Raw genomic sequence first — 21,789 nt, 5'->3', positions numbered from 1 at the left:
AGGAGCTGGGCATGGTGGAGGAGCTGGTGGAGGAGCCGGGCATGGTGGAGGAGCTGGTGGAGGAGCCGGGCATGGTGGAGGAGCCGGGCAAGGTGGAGGAGCTGGGCATGGTGGAGGAGCCGGGCATGGTGGAGGAGCCGGGCAAGGTGGAGGAGCCGGGCATGGTGGAGGAGCCGGGCAAGGTGGAGGAGCTGGGCATGGTGGAGGAGCCGGGCATGGTGGAGGAGCCGGGCAAGGTGGAGGAGCCGGGCATGGTGGAGGAGCCGGGCATGGTGGAGGAGCCGGGCATGGTGGAGGAGCTGGGCATGGTGGAGGAGCTGGTGGAGGGGGATTGCTGCACATGCAGGTACGTAGCAACACGTGTGCCTGGGTCATCACGTCCCCTCAAGGGGAACCTGACCAATGTGGAGTGGAGGAAGAATGGGAGAATCTGTGCAACTTGATGTGTGGAAAGATGATGGCATACGCTAGCTGTTTAGTGTTAATTTGGTACAATTTCCCAACACGAATTCATTTTCAATTATTATTTAATGCAGACAAAATGCGGTAGAAGGGAAATGTTCTGACATATGTTTTTAGCAACTTCCTGCGCATGCAGTGGTTTCAGTTGGAACCCAGACATACGTCTCATGAGCAGTGGGGTTCTGCAACACTTTCACACATTTGATACCAACCCGAGAAACAGCAGGTGACTAACGCTCGAAGCAAATGTCAAAATGTGAGCTTTAGTTTCTAAGACAAACTGGAATGAAGGCACTTACAAAAGTGTTGATGCAGGATATTTGCATCAATGCTGTGGGGAAACTGCTGTGTTTTCACTGTACTTATCAACTTGACTGATACAGAGGCTGGACAGTTATGGGGAGCCCCTGTAGCTCACCCGGTAAATGCGCGTACCTGGGTTCAAATCCAGCCTGGGCCCTTTGCTACACGTCTCTCTCCCTCTCCCTTTCCTATCACACTTCAATTAAAACTGTCCAATAAAGCGGGAGTCAGGTGGCTGATCGGTTAGGGAATCAGGCTAGTAATCAGAAGGTTGCTGGTTCGATTCCCTGTCATTCCCCAAAATGATGTTGTGTCCTTGGGTAAGGCACTTCACCCTACTCGCCTCGGGGGGAATGTCCCTGTACTTACTGTAAGTCGCTCTGGATAAGAGCGTCTGCTAAATGACTAAATGTAAATGTAAAGCATAAAAAATGCTACAAAACAAATATCTTTAAAGAACTGACAGTTATCAGTGTGCTTGCCAGACAAGTTATTCCGCTGATTTATCAAACAGACCAAAATACCAAGACAGGAAAACCCAGGAGTTCACTTTCTCCACCACCAGAATTAGAATAGAAAGCATGTTTCTAGAACTGAAGTGCACTTCCCCATGAGGGGAACACGCCAGTTTCATACTGGAACACGCCACTCCTGAACTTCGCAACACAGGCTCTCCTGCAGCCCTAAGAGCTCTGGAAAACAAAACCTGAATGAAGTCAGTTGTTAAATTCATAATCCACCTGACAACTGAACGGCTAATGTAAATCACATAAACATGTCAACACTGTATTCGTTCCCCCTCAAACTCCCTCAAATAAAATACCTCAACCACCCTCCCACTCTCACAGACAACACCAGTTTGTCTGTGACAAGCATGTGTCAGAGGTCACCAGAATGAGTTTCCTATCCAAGTATGCCATTTTGGTCTGTGCATGCGTGTATTCGCAACAGTTTCCTCCTCCCCTATCCCCTTCCTCTGAGGCAGCACTGTTCTCAGGAAACATTCCCCACATAAGCAGCCACGCGGGGCCTTAACTGGAAACTATTAGACATGTTATTCTGACTATGGTTTCCAGTGTATCAAAGACAACTGAAGTGTATCAACGCCTGTGCTCCATAACTTCACCCAGAACACGGCCGCCCACCTGGAGAACTGGAGCCCCCGCCAGACCCCAGCACACAGTCCTGAGGTAACGAGCCAGGCCCCAGCACACAGTCCTGAGGTAACGAGCCAGGCCCCAGCACACAGTCCTGAGGTAACGAGCCAGACCCCAGCACACAGTCCTGAGGTAACGAGCCAGACCCGAGCACACAGTCCTGAGGTAACGAGCCAGGCCCCAGCACACAGTCCTGAGGTAACGAGCCAGACCCGAGCACACAGTCCTGAGGTAACGAGCCAGGCCCCAGCACACAGTCCTGAGGTAACGAGCCAGGCCCCAGCACACAGTCCTGAGGTGACGAGCCAGACCCCAGCACACAGTCCTGAGATGACGAGCCAGGCCCCAGCACACAGTCCTGAGGTAACGATGGGGAAACTCAGATGTCCTCAGACAGGGCTTTCACACTCCTGCAGCTTTAAATAGGCTGCATTATGAGAAGTCTGCAAATACTCTGCAGTGGGGAATGCTAGGATGTGTTCATCGCAAAATATAATTTTTCCAAACGATACCCTACTGCAAGGCAATAGAATATATAAATGATCAGTAAGCACCTGATAATAGACTTGGTTGTTTACAATGCGTTAAAGTCTCAAAATAAGTATTCTAACTTTAATTAAATATTTTTCTGATATGTTTATATTTGATTAAATAATTCTAAATGGACTGCCCTTGTACAGGATATTTAAAAGGGACAAATGGTTTGCTGTGGTTTGCTGTCTCCACCAGATCACACTGCTGCTGGCTCCTACTGAGGGGCCGTAATACCCACCTGACAGGTGCTGAACACATGCTCTACATTACACTCTCTGGGATATGGGTTTCAAAATACCTGATCAAATCTATTCAGGTGAACCATCCCCTTCAGGAGTGTGTTGTTGTGCTGTTTGAGATTGTATAACAGAGTTGTCAGTAGAGTCTCAGAAACATGCAGAGCAGGAGACTAGAGGGGGTTTCCTTGCTGTGTGATGTGACCTGAAAAAGAATCAGGACTTTTTTTTTATCTTTCAGCTTCTGACACTTGCAAGTAGCCCCCTCTAGTGTTCACTATGAGCAAAGAGTATAGAAATAGAAGTTCTTTGCTATGAGTATGACAACGCATAATGAGCTCTCAAGGGATTAATGTCAGTCAAACAATGCCTGGGTTGTCCCGGATACCCCTGTTATGACATTGTCACCTATGACGCAATCGGAATGCTGTCCAAACTATTTATGACCTTCTATCGTTTTCAATAATTCCCTTTGTTATATTTGTTGCTTGATCTTTACAATAACAATAACTTACTTTTTTTTTACTTTTTCAAATCTTTTTTCCCCTCATGGTACATGTTTTTTAACCCTTGTGCTGCTTTTGGGTCACATGACCCAAAGGTTCATAACGAACATCGTTGTGTTTACCCAATTTTACCCAATACAAAAACAAATAAAAATAATTTTCTTTTAACCTTCGCAATGTGGGGGGTCTGAGACAGTTTTTGTATGAGGTGAAGTTGTCGCAATACAACGGTGGGTCACAACGACTGATGGGTCAGAATGACCCGAAGATAACACAAGGGTTAAGTGGTTTTGGTTATGATAAAACCGATCAACTCAATCTATACAAAGATAATGACAAACCAAGTTTGTGTAAATCCAAGTTTGTTTGCGAAAGAGAATGTTTTCAGAGGGGCATACCATATGTGTTGAAGCATTTTGGGGGAACTCCCTTAAAAAAAGAAAGTACCTTTAAATTTGTAAATCTTGTGTTGCAACAGGTTCTTAAAGTGTGTCACTCACCAGAACATTCTCTTAGCCTTAAAATAAGGAAATCTCTTGAGTTTATAACCCTGGCTAAAGTCAGGCAGAGACAACACAGGAAGAGAGACAACACAGGAAGAGAGACAACGGTACTTATGAATGATTTGCTGGACCTGATGTTACTTTCCTCCAGGAACATTGAGAAGACTATTGAGAGACTGATAGGATGGAGAAGGCAGGCCGGAAGGAGTCACCACAAAGGAAAGGAGTTGACTTGTTTATTAGTCGAGCGGCCCGGATCAAACAATCAGTTCAAGACAAACTGATGGCATGAGTGAAAACTCTGTCTCTCAGCCGTGCTTAAATACATGAGTTGGACAGTACAGATATAGAATGCACAGAATTGCTTCCTTAACGGGTCTTCAGTGGTCAGTGTATTGATACACTAGAACGTTCAGCAGGTGAAGTGGTCGTTAATCACATAAGCCCTATTTGTACATGATTTTCCTTACTGTCTCCCCACTGTCTGGACTGCGTGCTATATTCTGCTCAGAGGGGGCCTCGCTGCATGACCTGCTCAGAGGGGGCCTCGCTGCATGACCTGCTCAGAGGGGGCCTCGCTGCATGACCTGCTCAGAGGGGGCCTCGCTGCATGACCTCTTGACCTTACAGAGGCTCAAGCTGTACATGTACCCAGAAACTCTGCCTTACAGACACTTGTTGCTCTTGTTGGTTAGTTGTAACTGATTTAACTTCTTGTACTAGCTGTGAATTATATTATTGTTGCTTGCTTTTTCTACAGGTACACTCTTGCACTTTTTGAGGTTCATGTTGTTTAATAACTTGTTTAACTACATGCTCTTATGGTTCTTCCCATTGGCACTTATTTGCTTTTCACAATGTATGCTTCATGTTTTGGCTACCTGCAATGTTTTGGGGCTATCTCGTTGTTATGATCAGTGACTTATGCACTTTTGTAAAGCTCTCTATTGGAAGTCGCTTTGGATAAAAGCGTCTGCTAAATGAATAAATGTAAAATGAAAATGTAAACGGAGACGACACAGGCAGAGACGACACAGGCAGAGACGACACAGGAAGGGAGACAACACAGGCAGAGACGACACAGAGACGACACAGGAAGGGAGACGACACAGGCAGAGACGACACAGGCAGAGACGACACAGGCAGAGACGACACAGGCAGAGACGACACAGGAAGGGAGACGACACAGGAAGGGAGACGACACAGGCAGAGACGACACAGGCAGAGACGACACAAGAAGGGAGACAGAAGTGTTCTAACAGTATTTAGGTGGTCAGAGTCAAGGAATGGTCTGTCTCAGCTACCAGGCACAGTGAACAATGTTGCAACAATTACATCTCAACTACAACATTACATTGCAGCAAAAAACAAACATATAAACCAAAAACCCTCTCTTATCCATCCTGGCTTCACACAACCATTCATTCATACAACCACTAAAGCCTTTATAGGAGAACTCTGTTCCTCCTCCCCTGCCTCCTCCTCGCCCCTGCCTCCTGCCTCACCCCTGCCTCCTGCCTCTTTCACACATCTTCTTAATACCATCCCGCTGACCACTTCTTCAAGAATTCTTTTCCCTGGTCAGAATTTGGGTTCAGGCACACTTTGATGGTTGGTTTGATCAACTGCAGTCTGTGGAAAGGATCAAATAAGACAGGTGAAGACTTCTGTCACAAACGTACTGTGTTTGAATGAAGACGAGTGACTCACACTATCTCGCTGTGGTCGCACCACAGGCTGGGCTGGAAGACCCTGCGGTTCAGGATGTTCCTGCTCTGCACTCGGCGGCGGAGTGTACCAGTACAGAGGCATCGCCCTCCTCCATGGACCGGCAAGGCTGACCAACAATAGCAATCACAGTTAATCACATATAATATACATATGTATAATATATATATGTATAACTGTCTATCAGCACCCAGCAAGTTAAGACACCAGCTATGAGAAGTAATCATAATTACATGCAATACTTTCATTAAATAAATATTACACATACATTTTACCTTGATGTTATTCTACCTTATACTTAAGAATACTGTATGATATATTATGGCACCTTCAGATAAAGCTATTCCGTTATATTTCAGTCAATAAATGTTACTTATTGCTGTGGATAATTTCTTATAATTGAGCAATATAAATCAATCTTCCTCACATTACTTACACATAAAATATATCTTACCTTGTATTGAGATCATCAATGTGGACAACAGCAGGACGACAACAAGAGCTCTCATGGTGGAAGGTTCTCACTTCTCAGAAGATCAAGTGGTACTGAAGTGTAGCAGAGCTGCTTTCCTCCTCTACTACAGGAGCAGGGCGGGCCTTCCTGACCCAGGGAAACTCCAGACGGGGATTTCGGTCACATGGATGAAGTCAGTGGATGTGTTCGACTTCCTGCAGCGCAGGCGGCGGAAGGTGCTGCAGGAAGTCGAACATACCCACTGACACAGTAGTGATGAAGTCAGAGGGTAGGGGGCTTCGGCCTCCAGCGAACACGAGAGGGCGCTACTTGCAAGTATAATATAATGTACTAGGGACATCTAAAATTAGACTAATGTTGGCAGTGAATATAAAAAACACTAGAATAAAATGAATGTAACAGAAAGTGAACAGTTTATTTATTTAGTTGTACATGTTGACTATTTATAAAGAGTCCAAGTCTACAATGACAAACATTTCATGATGACAATAATAAAAACACATTAATTTAAATAAGTGCAAAAGTCTATACTGGCCAAGTAAAACACAATACTTTTATGACACAAACATCAATTTCTCATTCAAATGTTTCCTTTAACAGCACCTTACACACACCCAAGGATGCGTTACAGAGGCATATAAAAGAAGACACACAGACAAACATATAAATAACCAGACATTCACATTCTCACAAGGCGACACAAAGCACACCAACAGCAGGACAGGGATGGTGAACAGCAGTCAGTCATGGTGACATTTACAGTTTGCGCTTGTCCAGTGAAACCCACGGAACGCAGAGTGTACAATGATGAACTCAAATGCACTTTGGTCAAGGTCAGATTCCCAGATCCTCACAACCCTCCTCAGGCTGCTCCAGTCTGGAGGTCGCAGGACACACGGTCCTTCTGCTACAATGTTTTTTCTCCTACAATGTTTTTTATCTAAGGAATAAAAAGAAGCATAATTTAGTACATTAACATGACAATATAATTACAATAAAATGTTACTATAACATAGAACAGAAATGTAAGCGTAGCCTTCGTTTGTCTTTGTGTGATTATATCATTCTTACCCGTGTTCTCTTAAGGGTTGTATTTGTCTTCAATGAACTTGGCAAACATAGACTCTGGGTTCAGACATCTTCTTGTTCCATTCTTCAGAGTCACACTGAAAACAGACAAGCTGCTATTAAAACAAAGTATACATGAACCCTCATCCTTCGGTTCATGTAGGTGCCCCCCCCCTCCCCACCCACACCCCCAAATGTAATGTCACAGTCACAATGGTTTTTTAATAATAATAATATATTTGACCAAAATCTAGAGTTTCTACTTACATGACCTCCTTGTGTGGGCAGAAGAGGCTGGAGGGGTGCACCTCCACCTGGGTCACTAGCTTTGGGTTGATCCGCCTGGCTTCATCCTGGCACAAGCACTTACCCTGGAGACCACCCAGCCGCCCTGGGCAACACCAACATTACATTTTAAAGGACTTTAGGTATTAGTAACTTATGCTAAAGCAGGCAAACATGCAAGGTGAATTTCTCTCTAAGACACTTATTAATTACAGTCCCAATTACACTGATGATATCTCACAAAAACAACATTTGAACCAAGCTTTACAAAACTTTGTAAACTGCTGAATTTGACGAATATTAATTCTGAAGTATTACCTTGTACTAGGATCAGACTGGAAACCAGGAGCAGGACAGCTGTCTTCATAGTGTCGGCCATGACAGTACTTCTTCAGTGTGTGTGTTTGCAGCTCAGATCAGCAGTGAATTTATACCATATGTGTACAAGGGAGGTCTGGGGATTCCCCCCCATCAGGTTTATTAGCTATTTCATCATGTCCTCTTGGGAAGCACTTTCATTTCTGAGAACTGCATCCTCTTAAAAGAAGAGTAGGCAAAACTTTTTTCCCCTTTTCTTTTTTTAGAAACTGGACACACATGGATCCAGTGTTCATTGTTATTCTTTGATCCATTTAAAGGAGCGTTTTTTCTACGTCACTCCGGAACCCAGTGGCACTCCAGAACATTTACAAGATGCCCCTTCTCCAAAAAACACACTTTCTATCATTTCATCTACATGTTTATATACATTAAAATGGTAGTTATGACTGACTATTAATTCCTTATGCTTATTTGCGCGTCGAGATTACATGTAAAGTCAATGCAAACACGCAAATTCGCCTCATTTGCGTGTTTGCATTGACTTTGGTACATGTAATTTCGCCTTTCAAACCTTTCAAATGTTATGAACTATTAATTGACCACAATACGCGCATTCAAAACATGCACATAACATCATACTTTAGTATGATTATTCATTTGTGTAGAGCTAGGGAAAATGCTGAATTAATGTAAAATTAGCCTAATCATCTCAGATTTCCTGTAAATCCGATGGCCATGGGAAAGTGAAACTGAACAAAAAAAAGCTTTGATTCATTTATTTATTTATTTTTAACCCTCGTGCTGCCTTCGGGTCACATGACCCAAAGGTTCATAACGAACCATCGTTGTGTTTACCCAATTTTACCCAATACAAAAACAAATAAAAATAATTTTCTTTTAACCTTCGCAATGTGGGGGGTCTGAGACAGCCCAACGGTTAAAAGAAAATGCTTCACTTTGTTTTTGTATGCGGTAAAGTTGTCGCAATACGACGGTGGGTCACAATGACTGATGGGTCAGAATGACCCGAAGATAACACAAGGGTTAAACGAGACTGGCACGCGATGTATTAGGATACAAAGCCAATTGAAGAAGTGAAACTACATTCTCAAGAGCTTCCACGGCTTCCACAAACGTTTCTGTCTGAAAGAACATTGCCATTTACAAGAAATCACTCTGTCCAGGGAACACAAGCTCTGAGGCAAACTACTTTTACTTTTGAAGAGGTCCGTCATTAACCACTGTTCAATTAACAATAATTGAAGATTACAACTAATGATTACTTTATCACTTATACTGAACTTGTACTTGGCAATTGAATTCATTGACTTGGTACTTTCACAGCAATAAGGTAAACCAAGATACGTCTTCACTTTGTAGCAGGAAAACAATAAACTGGAGTTAGAACAGTATACAGTGTGAAGTACAGTATATATATACACACTGTACACATTCCTGCTTCAGTTCCTACTGTTTCTAAAGGTCATGGATTTCTGGAAAATAAATTGTTTGTGTTTCTTATTTAGCTTATATTCTGCAGAATGGGTACTAAATTGTTATATATTGTCCATGCAACATGAATTTTCATAATATTCCCCAAGTATACATTAGGATTAGGGTTAGTAGTTGTGTTGACATTGGTTTCAGTAGGTCTGTCTATTATTTCTGTCTTCTAGCTTCCCCATTTAAGGTGTCCTTTCTGAACTACATAATTCTTTTTCCTCTAGAAGAGTGTTTTTTGGGAAATTAGTGTGTGTGTGTGTGTGTGTGTGTGTGTGTGAAAGGAGAAGACACGCTCCTGCAGGAAAAGGGGAAGGTCTATAGACTTTGTGTGGCACAGTAAGCACATAAATACCAGCAGTCCTCTCCTTCTCTCATCACTCCAGCTACCCAGACCAGGACAATCATCCCTCTCTCATCACTCCAGCTACCCAGACCAGGACAATCATCCCTCTCTCATCACTCCAGCTACCCAGACCAGGACAATCATCCCTCTCTCATCACTCCAGCTACCCAGACCAGGACAATCATCCCTCTCTCATCACTCCAGCTACCCAGACCAGGACAATCATCCCTCTCTCATCACTCCAGCTACCCAGACCAGGACAGTCATCCATCGACAGCACTATGCAGTCAGTTACACTGGTCATCCTTGCATGCATCCTCGTTGCTCATGTCGAAGGTAAGATCTCTTCACTTCAAAAGCTAACTGCATTGTACAGAACTTGCAAACCCAGTATTATAGGCATGAATGTGAATTTGAAATGATTCGTTCAGATGATGGTCATGGAGGTTATGCATTTTTCATGAATACACTAACAAAAGGTACTACTGTACAGACAATCAAACAAGCTAAATTTTCACACACACATGATGGCTGACAACGTTAAATATGTATTTAAGGGCTTTGTAGGTCATATTAGGATAGTATTAATTTGTTAAATGTTCATGATTACCATTTTTGTTTAAAGTTTTTTTTAAGTTTTATAAATGAAAAATACTTTCTCCACAGGTAGAGGAAGTAACGTCATGAAATGCTTCTGCCAGGATAAAGGAGTTGACCGCGTGAACCTTAGGCTCGTGGTGAAGCTGGAGTTCCACGCGCCCAGCAGCTACTGTCCTCAGCTGGAGATGATGTACGTGTGGAATGTAAACATACCAACATCACTGCGTGTTGTGCTGTGTAACCTGGAACTGAGATTGATGACACGTGTGTGTGTAGATAGGAGAGCACGGAGACGGACAGGCTCGACAATTTAACATGATTGGATTCAATTCAATGTAGAATACAATCAACAATAAGATTGAATTGAATCCAATCATGTTCAGTTTGTTCAGTTATATTGTGTGGGATGCTGACTACTGTGCTGACTACTCTACTACTCTACGGCAATTGTACCTGTCTGGTGTGTATTTTAATGTGAGGTTGTATCCTACTAATAATAGAAAATAACTTTCCCACAAAAGAAAAGACCGGTTTGGCATCTGACGATTTACCACAGAGGCGAGGCTTAATTACCTTCCAGTCCCGCGAAGCAAGGACGGCCTGTAACGTCCTTTCGGTCACCTGCGAAAAGCCCCAGAGTTTTCCAGTCTTGCTCATTGTTCGTTTATATTTTAGTACAATTATTTTTAGTATTTTTGTACAAAAATGAAAGTAGTAAACGTGTAGCGTGGGCTACGTGAAGGTGTGAGCCGTGCAAAAACTAAAACTGTGACGCGAGGTGCAGTGAAAACTTCCCAGGTGTGGTGAATTATGTTGAGACCGTACAGTTCCGTCAATCCTCCCTATTAGTCTTCGAGTTAGACGCATAGCATCTCTCTTTCCTCCTATCTGGCATAATATCAGACCTGTGGTACATCTTTATTAAGAAGCCCACCAAAACACCGAAAGTGTCTTCCCGCTGTAACATAAAATTAAAAAAACACACGCTCTCCTCCGTTTGACCTACGTCACACAGTTAAAGGGATAGCTCCGCCCCTATTGAGGAACCGTCAATAAATGACGTAGCCGGTGCCAGTATAAAACAAATATGTAAACCCCAAACAAATGTATATGTAACATTATTATAACACAAAGAGCGCTACTGCTTCACCAACAACAGTGCGGTGTGTGTGTAATAGCTTCCTCAGCGTCTAACTGTCTCTGTCCTGTATGTTCAGAATCTTCTTGAAAAAAGGAGGGAAAGTCTGCCTGAATCCCGAGTCTCAGATGGCCAAGAACTTAGTGCAGGAAGCCATGAGGAACAGGTGAGGTTAATGACTGTAGTCAATCCCAATAACCTACAGTTAAAAAAACTTTACTCACACCCTCAGACAGTTGGTTTTTATGCTTTAATCGGCTTCTAGCAAAGTACAATAACGTTGTAATCTTTGTTATTCCTTTTTTTAGGAGTTCGGTTTTAGGAACTCAGACACCTTCTATGTGAGCTGGACCTGAGGAGGACAAACTGACGAGGGTGTACTGATATTCACTGATAATCAATCCAAATATGAACAAAAGTAACTTTGTTTGTCATATTGTTAATCTTATTCCATTCAGAGGTGTGTGGCTCTGTAGCTGTCGTCAGTCCTGAGCTGGTGGGCAGCTGGGTCTGTAGGGGCGATGAGAGTAATACCACTAGCTGACCCTAGGTGGCGCTGTGACATAAATAAAACTTCTCAGCTGCTCAACGTGGCCTAAAATGCTGACATGTAAAACCACAACCATCATTTTTCTTCCTGTGTGACGAAATCTTGTGAGGAGTTCATGGTTTATGAACCCAGTGTCCAGGCTGCAGTCCTGTCCGTGGACAATGCTTTGAGTCTGTGGTCTGTTACTGCTTATTACTCAATAAATGAAACATTACCACTGACACTGTGCAGTAGCCAGGTCGACTTAAAGATGACATAGTGAGAGATGAGATGTTAAATCTTGGAAATGTAAATACAAATGTTTAATACAGTGCTAAATGTCATAAAACTACAAGGAGTATGGCAGGAGGGTACAAAACAGTATGAAAATGAGCTGTCATCAAGCGAGGTGCCCTGACGTTACTGTACGATGATAATGGAAACACTTAACAGGAAACAATAATACTGTCAGTTAAGAATCAAGTGTATAAAATTTGGAATTTTAAATCATTAACATACCATGATGCAATCATGTCACAGCTAGTTACTAAGTGCTGAACACAACACAATTTCACTTTGACCTCACATGAACACATGCGTGATCCTGTCATAAAGACACAGAGGACCTAGACAGGATAAAACATGGCTGAAATTGACAGATCACAACTACACTTCCACAACTAGCAGGCAGACACAAAAAACTCCAGAGACAGTTTGCACCAAGTGAACCATCCTAAAGGCTGAGCACAATACGAACACCATCTTGGACTGCCATCTCCAACCAATCATAGAGCAGACATTTTATAACACTGATTCTGCTCTGTGGGTGTGTGGGAGAGGAGCATGAGACGATCAACAAAACTGATGCACAGTTCCTGCGTGCTAGCTACAGGCCCGGCTCTGCCGCTAACTACAGGCCCGGCTCTGCCGCTAGCTACAGGCCCGGCTCTGCCGCTAGCTACAGACCCGGCTCTGCCGCTAGCTACAGACCCGGCTCTGCCGCTAGCTACAGACCCGGCTCTGCCGCTAGCTACAGGCCCGGCTCTGCCGCTAGCTACAGGCCCGGCTCTGCCGCTAGCTACAGGCCCGGCTCTGCCGCTAGCTACAGGCCCGGCTCTGCAGGCTTTTGTGATGCCAGGTTTGAGACGTGAATATAAATCTTTACGGCACCTACGAATGTGAGGTCACATGTTGGGAAACACAATGTGGTTAAGAGACCCCATAGCTGTGATTGTTAAATAATCATAACACACCACAGAGAGCTTCTCTTTCAGCTCATTAAACTGTTCCTTCAGCAACTGGAGGATATGGCACAGAGATCGCTATTCGTTTGTAACAGTGAGAAAAAAGAGAAAAATGGAAAAGGCAGAAGGCCAGTGATAAAGCTGCCAACGTCCTGTTATTAACACTGGTCAAATCTGATCAGTTTTACATTTACATTTAGTCATTTACATTTAGCAGACGCTCTTATCCAGAGCGTTTTGCATGCATCACTGAAGGTGTCACAACAAAAATAGGTTGTGTTAAGTTTAGTTTTACCACGATATTAGCTTCAGTAGTCTGTTAGTTGTCCACATGTAGCACAACTACATTTTTTAGCGCGTCAGTAGTTTGGCACCAGCACATCATACACAACCTTCCGTTTTAGTTTTCAAGTGCCTTTGTGCTGATTGGGTAGTGGTCTTCCTGACTCACTGCCCCTGTGCATCCTGGGAGTTGGAGTCTTGGGCCCCTCCCACCAGAAGCAGTTCAGGCGAGCGCAGGAACACCACCATGACGGTGATGTTGTCACTGGAGCCGGCAGCCTTGGCATGAGCCACCAGCTGCCGGGCCACGTCCTCGCCCAACAGGCCCCGAGGCTCCTCCCCCTCCCCCCTAGGCTCCTCCCCCTGAGGCTCCTCCCCCTCCAGGGGCTCCCTGTGCTTGCGGAGCGCCCCAAGGACCAGTTGTGGGACTTCTTCTGAACTCACGGTGTCAAAGAAGCCATCACACGCCAGGAGAACATAGTCCTCATTGCCGGTCAGCCGTGTGGACGAGCAGTCAGCATCTCCGGACACGTACGGCTTCTGGTCAAAGTCCCCTGCAGAGAGACAGGAGTCAGGATCCTCACAGAGAGAAGGGTCCAGCCATGTCGAACAGCAATTATGATGCTTGTTACAAAAGCAAACCTCCAGGTGTGGCACCTAGCAGTGGTATCCGAACAATACAAACCACAACATTTCTCTGAAGTTTGGACACACGGTCCTGTGATACGGAACACAGACTACATGTGACGCTACTGACCGATGGCCCTGGAGACGGCGTACGTGCCGTTAACACGCCAGCAGCCCATGAAGGTGATGCAGCCGCCCAGACCCTCGATCCTCTCCCTCTCGTCCTGGGCACGGGAGGAGGGAGGGAGGGAGAGGGAGGGGTGGAGGATAGAGAGATGGCATTCAGAGAGGGAGGAGACACTGAATGGAGGGCCACTGTAGGTTGTATTCATGTTGTAACAGAATCCCACATATACAGCAGCCTAACTGTAACACAGGGAAGGAGAGTGCGTGTGTGTCTCAGCTCTCTCAGGCTTGTGTGTGTGTGTGTGTCTCACCTCTCTCTCAGGCTTGTGTGTGTGTGTGTGTCTCACCTCTCTCTCAGGCTTGTGTGTGTGTGTGTGTGTGTCTCACCTCTCTCTCAGGCTTGTGTCTGTGTGTGTGTGTGTCTCACCTCTCTCTCAGGCTTGTGTCTGTGTGTCTCACCTCTCTCTCAGGCTTGTGTCTGTGTGTGTGTGTGTGTGTGTGTCTCACCTCTCTCTCAGGCTTGTGTGTGTGTGTGTGTGTCTCACCTCTCTCTCAGGCTTGTGTGTGTGTGTGTGTGTCTCACCTCTCTCTCAGGCTTGTGTGTGTGTGTGTGTGTCTCACCTCTCTCTCAGGCTTGTGTGTGTGTGTGTGTGTCTCACCTCTCTCTCAGGTTTGTGTGGGTCCATGAGGGTGATGGCCTGCCCCCCCCTCACCAGCAGGGCCTGAGAGTCTCCCAGCCAGGCCACCGTCAGAGCCTCGCCCTGCAGGAGCACGGCAACGCCCGTACTGCCGCTACGCAGGCGCTGAACACACACACCGAGTCAAACACCACACACACACACACACCGAGTCAAACACCACACACACACACCGAGTCAAACACCACACACACAGTCAGCCCTTCTCAGTGTCATCTGACCCTTAAATCATTTCTGCTCCATGAACCTGTTGCTCCAGAAAACCCAACCCAGCATGAAAATACATACATCCCTGAAACACAGGAAACACATGCCCAGCTAGTTCAGGTGCTATTATGCAGCGTACCTCCCTCCTGGCTTTGCCTCTGAACATGTGGTCTGTGCGTGTGAAGGCCTCCTTGAAGGCAGTGTCCGGGTCCGAGGCCAGCGCCCCCTGTTGGCCCAGCAGCACGTGCAGGTGGGTGGCAGCGTAGTTGGCCGCGTCCATGCCCCCGTGCCCGTCGAACACGGCGTAGTACTGGCGAGCAGTCCCGTCCTGCAGAGAGACCAGCACAGTATTGAGGACACTAACAAGCTCCCAGCAAGTTCGAGAAATACATTTAAGGCTTTTTTTATGTTTTATTGGACCGTTTGAAGTGTGACAGGAAAGGCAGGGCGAGACAGAGAGGGGAAGACATGCAGCAAAAGGCCCAGGCTGGATTCAAACCCAGGTGGCCTCAGCCTACGTGGCACGCTCAGTTATCCGGTGAGCTACCGGGACACCCTGGATGGAACAGATGAAACACCCTGACCCTAACCCTGACCCTAACCCTGACCCTGACCCTAACCCTGACCCTGACCCTAACCCTGACCCTAACCCTAACCCTGACCCTAACCCTGACCCTAACCCTGACCCTAACCCTGACCCTAACCCTGACCCTAACCCTGACCCTAACCCTGACCCTGACCCTAACCCTGACCCTAACCCTGACCCTAACTCTGACCCTAACCCTGACTTTGACCCTGACCCTGACCACGTCTGACCTGGGGAAGATCATACCTGAAGGCCGAGGAGCTGGTTGAAGTGGGCGAGCGCCACATGGCGGTCCTCCATCTTCCTGCGGGAGTTCCTGATGGCGTGAGCGGAGCACAGTGGGACGAGGGGCGGGGCTTCGGGGAGGGCGGGGAGACGTTGGTGCCAGGCCACACCCACCTCCCGCAGCTTGTTGAAGAACAGACGCTGGGCGTTCTCCGAATGGAGCACTGCGGACGAGAGTTAGGACGAGGGTTAGGACGAGAGTTAGGACGAGAGTTAGGACGAGGGTTAGGACGAGAGTTAGGACGAGAGTTAGGACGAGGGTTAGGACGAGAGTTAGGACGAGGGTTAGGACGAGAGTTAGGACGAGAGTTAGGACGAGAATTAGGACGAGGGTTAGGAGGAGAGTTCGGACGAGAGTTCGGACGAGAGTTAGGACGAGAGTTAGGACGAGAGTTAGGACGAGAGTTAGGACGAGAGTTAGGACGAGAGTTAGGACGAGAGTTAGGGCTACAGCTCTGTGGACGAGGGTTATGGGTACAGTCTGCTATTCAGTGATCATCACTGGAGAGAACTGAATTATCGTGGTTTACCAGAGGGCAGACATGGGTAGTCAAATGAAGAGTAGTGTAGCACAGAGCTCTGAGCCAACACAAGAAAACATGGACGGATTAATATGGTGAATTAAAAGTATTGATAAGAACACAACAGTCTCTCTGCTCGTAACCAAATCAGGCTTTTACAGAAATTTGACTACACACTGAAGCCACATTTGGGTTAGAGATTAGCTTGCTTATCCTGCCAACGACACTCAACTATGAAACGCAAGCTGGAGGGGGCAAGGGACTCACATAAGGTCAGGGTTGGGGTGGTTGGGGAGGTTGAGAAGGGTGAGGTTTTCAAGGTGGAGGTTTGGAAGGGGCTTAGGAGTTAGAGGTTAGGGGTCAGGATTAGGGGTTTGGGACTCACATAATACTTGTTCTCCATCCTGCTGCTGGGCATCTTTGGGGCAGTGGAGAGGTGAAAGGTCACTCTTCAGGAGCTCTGACACCGCAGCCTCACACAGGGCAGCAGCCAGCGACCCCGGGGCCTTCCTAGACCAGACAGCAGGGTGGAAGAGAACAGGATGAGACGAAAGGTGTCAAACACACAGAAGCACACAAGCCTGGGGAAATGTAGACCTCACCAGGTAAAATGTTTGTTTTAGAGATGTGATAGTCAAACATTAAGGGAGCAGAATACAGATCTAGTAACTTTAGCTCCCTGTGTATGAGTTTAGCCAAATACATGAATTAACTAGGAATATATCTGACATTCACTTCTTTATACAATCCTTGGTCCTTATCTAGCCGGTACGTCAGTGTAATGACAAGTCTGTATTACTCTGCTACTGCCAGAGAACTGCGGCGAACGGGAAACACAGAGGGGAGAATCAGGAAGTGGGTATAACAATGGTGATTCCAGACAGGAAATTAGGTCTTGCCGACAGGAAATACCTCACAGGAATATATACAAAAGGACAGATGATGTTCTGCTGCGTAGTGAGCCTCTCTGGCCTGAACGTTTGGGTCTAAACGGATCTTTCACATTTGACAGAAAGCTTCCCAAGGCTCTCAATGCCAAGTTTCTATCCCTTCCCCATCTCCCTCCTCCCATTGGCTGAGACACTACAGCCTCCCTCATCTCCCTCCTCCCAGTGGCTGAGACACTACAGCCTCCCTCATCTCCCTATTCCCATTGGCTGAGACACTACAGCCTCCCTCATCTCCCTCCTCCCATTGGCTGAGACACTACAGCCTCCCTCATCTCCCTCCTCCCATTGGCTGAGACACTACAGCCTCCCTCATCTCCCTCCTCCCATTGGCTGAGACACTACAGCCTTCTCTACTCGTGGAGGGCGGGACAGAGATAGGCGAGGATCAGCTTGCTTTCCCGAGGCAGGAATGTGAGGAATGCTCTCTGTAAACACCAAAACACACACACACCTGGCAACCAGCAGGCGCAGGCCCAGGTCCAGACTGTCCCCCCTCAGCTCATCCAGGGTGGGGGGTCGGCTGGGGGGGGCGAGGGGCAGGGGGACCCCAGGGCCCACGGGAAAAGGGAACTCCTCCACGAACCTCGACAGGAAACATCTGGCCTCCTCCTCCGCTGTGCTGCCCATGCCTGACGTTGGTTAGATCAGAAGAATGTGGGTCTAGTTCTCAACCTCTTTCAGTCAGTCAGTTGTGACGGGTGGGGAAGACTTGTCTTGCAGTGTAACAAACACAACCTACAGCCCTCCCAAGGTTTATGTTGTCCTTGTGGTCATAACACCGGATGAGTTAGCAAACCCCAGGGAAAGCCAGCAGGCCATTTTTTGTGATGCATGCAGCACGCAACCGTGTTGAAATGTACAGGAGCTGCTCATCGAAGGATTTAGCTCCACTGTTGTTTCTGAGCAAGTTCAACATTGAGCAATGGCAATACTTTACATGCTGGACGAGTTGGCCAATTCTTAAAAATACGGGTTCTCTAACTGAATTATTTGGAACACCACAACATACAACGATAACATGTTGCACTGGGACGTTCAATCGCAGGAGGAAATATTTACTTTAGTTGTTGACAGAATGTTTCAATTGCGAGGGCAAGAAGCAGTTCGCTTCGCGGCTAACTTTATATACAAAAGGCAACGAACAACTCACTTCAGCAAGATTGTCTACATAACGTTACTATTTACATGTGCACACAAGTACAATGACAAGATCGTACCTTTGACTATCTCAGCGAGGACACTCCCTTCCCGTGAAGAACAGCCAGAGTTATACAGTTTCTAATATATAAGTCTATATAGCAGCAGCCCCTCCCTCTGCAAAGCAGCAGCCAGCCTCAATAAGGAATCCCTTTTCCGGTTGAGTCATCAAACCTTTTTTCAAAATAAAAAGGTCATAATACAAAAGTCATTTTTACTGTTAAAGTTAACCGAGAGAAATAAGAATATGTAAAATTACTGGTATATTTATAGTCAACATCGGTATTAGAGGCTTTTTCTTACAGCTTTCACTCACAAACATGGTTGAACTAATGGTTGCCTCTGTGGCTGGCTGCAGAGAAAAGCAGCTCTGTGAGAGATTAACACAGGAAAATGGAATCAAAATGTGTTATCAGTATTAGTAAATATAACCTAAACATTAGTGGGGAGACTATTTAGTGTAGCCCCTTTACATAACTGAGATTGACGATATAGGTGTTTCTGGACCTAACCTGGCCAATTCACGTTTATGGCACATCAGCTCATGCTCTTATTCTGTACCCGAATTCGCAAAACCGGAAAGACTATTGAGGGACAAAAACACGATACGAAAATTACTTTCTGCTTTGTTCAAAGATGCTTCACAAGATAATTATGACCGGACACTTCAGTATTTCTGTTCCCTCCCTGTGAGGAATTTATCGTGCCGTTTAACGTTTTTAGTTGGTGTTAGGTTCCACGGATCCAGCGTTATCTGCTTGGCCATTGCGGTTATCTATGGTAGTTCAATAGTATACTGACCTCTGAAAGAATGAACTCATACTTTTCGTAATGATTGTTTTACTAGCATAAATCTGACTAGTGTTAAAAATAGTGGGTATAATGTTTCCATGTCAGATGCGTTAAAATGCTACTTCGATGGTGTTTTTACGCATGGCGTGGGCCGCCACGGATATTTTCTAATTGATTAGATTTTCATTGTAGGCCTACGAATATCTGAAAAGAATATAACTTGTGTAGTTAACTTAATGCTAATTTAACAATGATTCCAGTCAGCTAAACCCGTTGGGCACGAAACAAACAAACAAAAGGTTCTGCATACATGCACTCTCATTACTAAAGTGACATTTCAAAGAATATTAAACCTGACCTTGGAGTAACACGCTCACAGCCTTCCCCCTGTTTTTGGTTTTGCCCTGCCCAGGTGTTTCCTTGTGTCTGTCATTGTCTTCGCCTGTGTCTCGTAGAGTGGTTTAAGTTCTCGTTAATGTTATTAACTCCACCTTCAAGAAAAGGCTCAAGACGCACTTGTTCCGGGAGTACAACGGTACTTAGGAATGGTTCGCTTGACCCGATGTTAGTTTCCTCAAGGATCACAATGACTCTTGCTTAGAGACTTGTTGCTCTTGTGGTAACTGATTTAAAATGTTTGTACTCGCTGTGATATATTGTTTTTATTATTGTTGCTAGCGGTTCATGTTGTTTAATTGTAACTTGTTTCGCAAGTTTTTGTGGCTATCTTGTTGTTATGATCAGTGACCTATGCACTTTGTAAAGCTCTCTCTTGGAAGTCGCTTTGGATAAGAGCGTCTGCTAAATGAATAAATGTAAATGTTATTGGGTGTCACCAGTGTCTTGCTTGGTTCTGTGTATTTAGGTTCCTGTTTTGTGTCAAGTTTTTTTCTTGTCTTTGCCTATGTTACTGTGTGAGTATGCTGCCTGTTTCCCAGTTTGCAATAAAAGTTTAAACCCTTGTTTTTGGAACCCTGTCCATCTCCTGCGTTTGGGTCCAACACCTGCACTCATTTGTAACAACAGCTTATGTGAATGAATAGCTTTTATAAATACAGTATCATGAAATACAAATGAACATGTACTTTGTGAAACTGTCATCATGGCCTGTTGGTGTTGGCCTTTGTTTTTTGTCTCAATTAAAAATATCATAAAAATGGATCAATATTGAACACGGTCATTTATTAGTATATTTTAAAAAGGACAGGACATAGATATCCTATAGTAGGCTACATGGTTTACAAATGTAAGCTTTTCAATGCTGCCAAGACTCATGCTTACTTTAATGAACTATTCTTCTCTCACAGGTGTCACATCTAATGACCTTCAAAAGCGCATCATTGGTGGAAAAAACTGTCTTTCAACTGAACGTCCATGTAGTTGTGGAACAGGTCAAGAAAATCAATTGGATTACTTACGAAGTGAATGGATGTGGAGGCTCCCTGATCAGTCCTGAATGGGTTATTACAGCTGGTCACTGCAGTACTAACACAGCTGAATGGTGAGGAAAAGGCAATTATACGTGAATATGATTAATTATGATTATGTATCACTAGTGTTCCAGGCATGTTATCAGACATCTTGTGTCCTCCTCCACCTCTCTCAGGGAGTTGACATCTTGTGTCCTCCTCCACCTCTCTCAGGGAGTTGAACATCTTGTGTCCTCCTCCACCTCTCTCAGGGAGTTGAACATCTTGTGTCCTCCTCCACCTCTCTCAGGGAGTTGACATCTTGTGTCCTCCTCCACCTCTCAGGGAGTTGACATCTTGTGTCCTCCTCCACCTCTCTCAGGGAGTTGACATCTTGTGTCCTCCTCCACCTCTCTCAGGGAGTTGACATCTTGTGTCCTCCTCCACCTCTCTCAGGGAGTTGACATCTTGTGTCCTCCTCCACCTCTCTCAGGGAGTTGACATCTTGTGTCCTCCTCCACCTCTCTCAGGGAGTTGACATCTTGTGTCCTCCTCCACCTCTCTCAGGGAGTTGAACATCTTGTGTCCTCCTCCACCTCTCTCAGGGAGTTGACATCTTGTGTCCTCCTCCACCTCTCTCAGGGAGTTGACATCTTGTGTCCTCCTCCACCTCTCTCAGGGAGTTGAACATCTTGTGTCCTCCTCCACCTCTCTCAGGGAGTTGACATCTTGTGTCCTCCTCCACCTCTCTCAGGGAGTTGACATCTTGTGTCCTCCTCCACCTCTCTCAGGGAGTTGAACATCTTGTGTCCTCCTCCACCTCTCTCAGGGAGTTGACATCTTGTGTCCTCCTCCACCTCTCTCAGGGAGTTGACATCTTGTATCCTCCTCCACCTCTCTCAGGGAGTTGACATCTTGTGTCCTCCTCCACCTCTCTCAGGGAGTTGACATCTTGTGTCCTCCTCCACCTCTCTCAGGGAGTTGACATCTTGTGTCCTCCTCCACCTCTCTCAGGGAGTTGAACATCTTGTGTCCTCCTCCACCTCTCTCAGGGAGTTGACATCTTGTGTCCTCCTCCACCTCTCTCAGGGAGTTGACATCTTGTGTCCTCCTCCACCTCTCTCAGGGAGTTGAACATCTTGTGTCCTCCTCCACCTCTCTCAGGGAGTTGACA

General features: G+C 45.7%; 4 protein-coding genes across 5 annotated transcripts; 1 reads left to right on the top strand and 3 right to left on the bottom strand.

Moving 5' to 3' along the window:
• Positions 1 to 5,221: 5,221 nt before the first annotated feature.
• On the bottom strand, positions 5,222 to 5,993 carry LOC134011978 (C-X-C motif chemokine 9). The gene is made up of 3 exons (XM_062451559.1): positions 5,884 to 5,993; positions 5,412 to 5,538; positions 5,222 to 5,333 (listed from the first exon to the last, which is right to left on the bottom strand). Exons 1-3 carry the CDS (start codon positions 5,936 to 5,938, stop codon positions 5,237 to 5,239), a joined length of 279 nt encoding a protein of 92 aa, XP_062307543.1. The 5' UTR covers positions 5,939 to 5,993; the 3' UTR covers positions 5,222 to 5,236.
• A 992-nt stretch (positions 5,994 to 6,985) lies between these two features.
• LOC134011994 (C-X-C motif chemokine 10-like) lies at positions 6,986 to 8,057 on the bottom strand. The gene is made up of 3 exons (XM_062451584.1): positions 7,576 to 8,057; positions 7,240 to 7,363; positions 6,986 to 7,070 (listed from the first exon to the last, which is right to left on the bottom strand). The coding sequence occupies exons 1-3, from the start codon at positions 7,634 to 7,636 to the stop codon at positions 6,986 to 6,988; spliced, it is 270 nt and encodes an 89-aa protein (XP_062307568.1). The 5' UTR covers positions 7,637 to 8,057.
• A 1,299-nt stretch (positions 8,058 to 9,356) lies between these two features.
• On the top strand, positions 9,357 to 11,890 carry LOC134011988 (C-X-C motif chemokine 2-like). The gene is made up of 4 exons (XM_062451576.1): positions 9,357 to 9,760; positions 10,091 to 10,214; positions 11,242 to 11,328; positions 11,471 to 11,890. The coding sequence occupies exons 1-4, from the start codon at positions 9,706 to 9,708 to the stop codon at positions 11,505 to 11,507; spliced, it is 303 nt and encodes a 100-aa protein (XP_062307560.1). The 5' UTR covers positions 9,357 to 9,705; the 3' UTR covers positions 11,508 to 11,890.
• Positions 11,891 to 11,990: 100 nt separating this feature from the next.
• On the bottom strand, positions 11,991 to 18,518 carry ppm1f (protein phosphatase, Mg2+/Mn2+ dependent, 1F). 2 transcript variants are annotated; one of them, XM_062451574.1, is made up of 8 exons: positions 18,435 to 18,518; positions 17,669 to 17,853; positions 16,653 to 16,777; positions 15,708 to 15,910; positions 15,015 to 15,203; positions 14,630 to 14,773; positions 13,975 to 14,068; positions 11,991 to 13,771 (listed from the first exon to the last, which is right to left on the bottom strand). In XM_062451574.1, the coding sequence occupies exons 2-8, from the start codon at positions 17,842 to 17,844 to the stop codon at positions 13,383 to 13,385; spliced, it is 1,320 nt and encodes a 439-aa protein (XP_062307558.1). In that variant the 5' UTR covers positions 17,845 to 17,853; positions 18,435 to 18,518; the 3' UTR covers positions 11,991 to 13,382. The 2 variants fall into 2 exon arrangements, with proteins under 2 accessions (XP_062307558.1, XP_062307559.1); XM_062451575.1 differs by having other exon boundaries at positions 17,669 to 17,846.
• Between the last annotated feature and the right edge of the window lie 3,271 nt (positions 18,519 to 21,789).

Source organism: Osmerus eperlanus, chromosome 25, assembly GCF_963692335.1.
Source record: "Osmerus eperlanus chromosome 25, fOsmEpe2.1, whole genome shotgun sequence".
In the NCBI taxonomy this organism is placed as follows: Eukaryota; Metazoa; Chordata; class Actinopteri; order Osmeriformes; family Osmeridae; genus Osmerus; species Osmerus eperlanus.
This window is presented reverse-complemented; position numbering and strand designations above follow the sequence as displayed.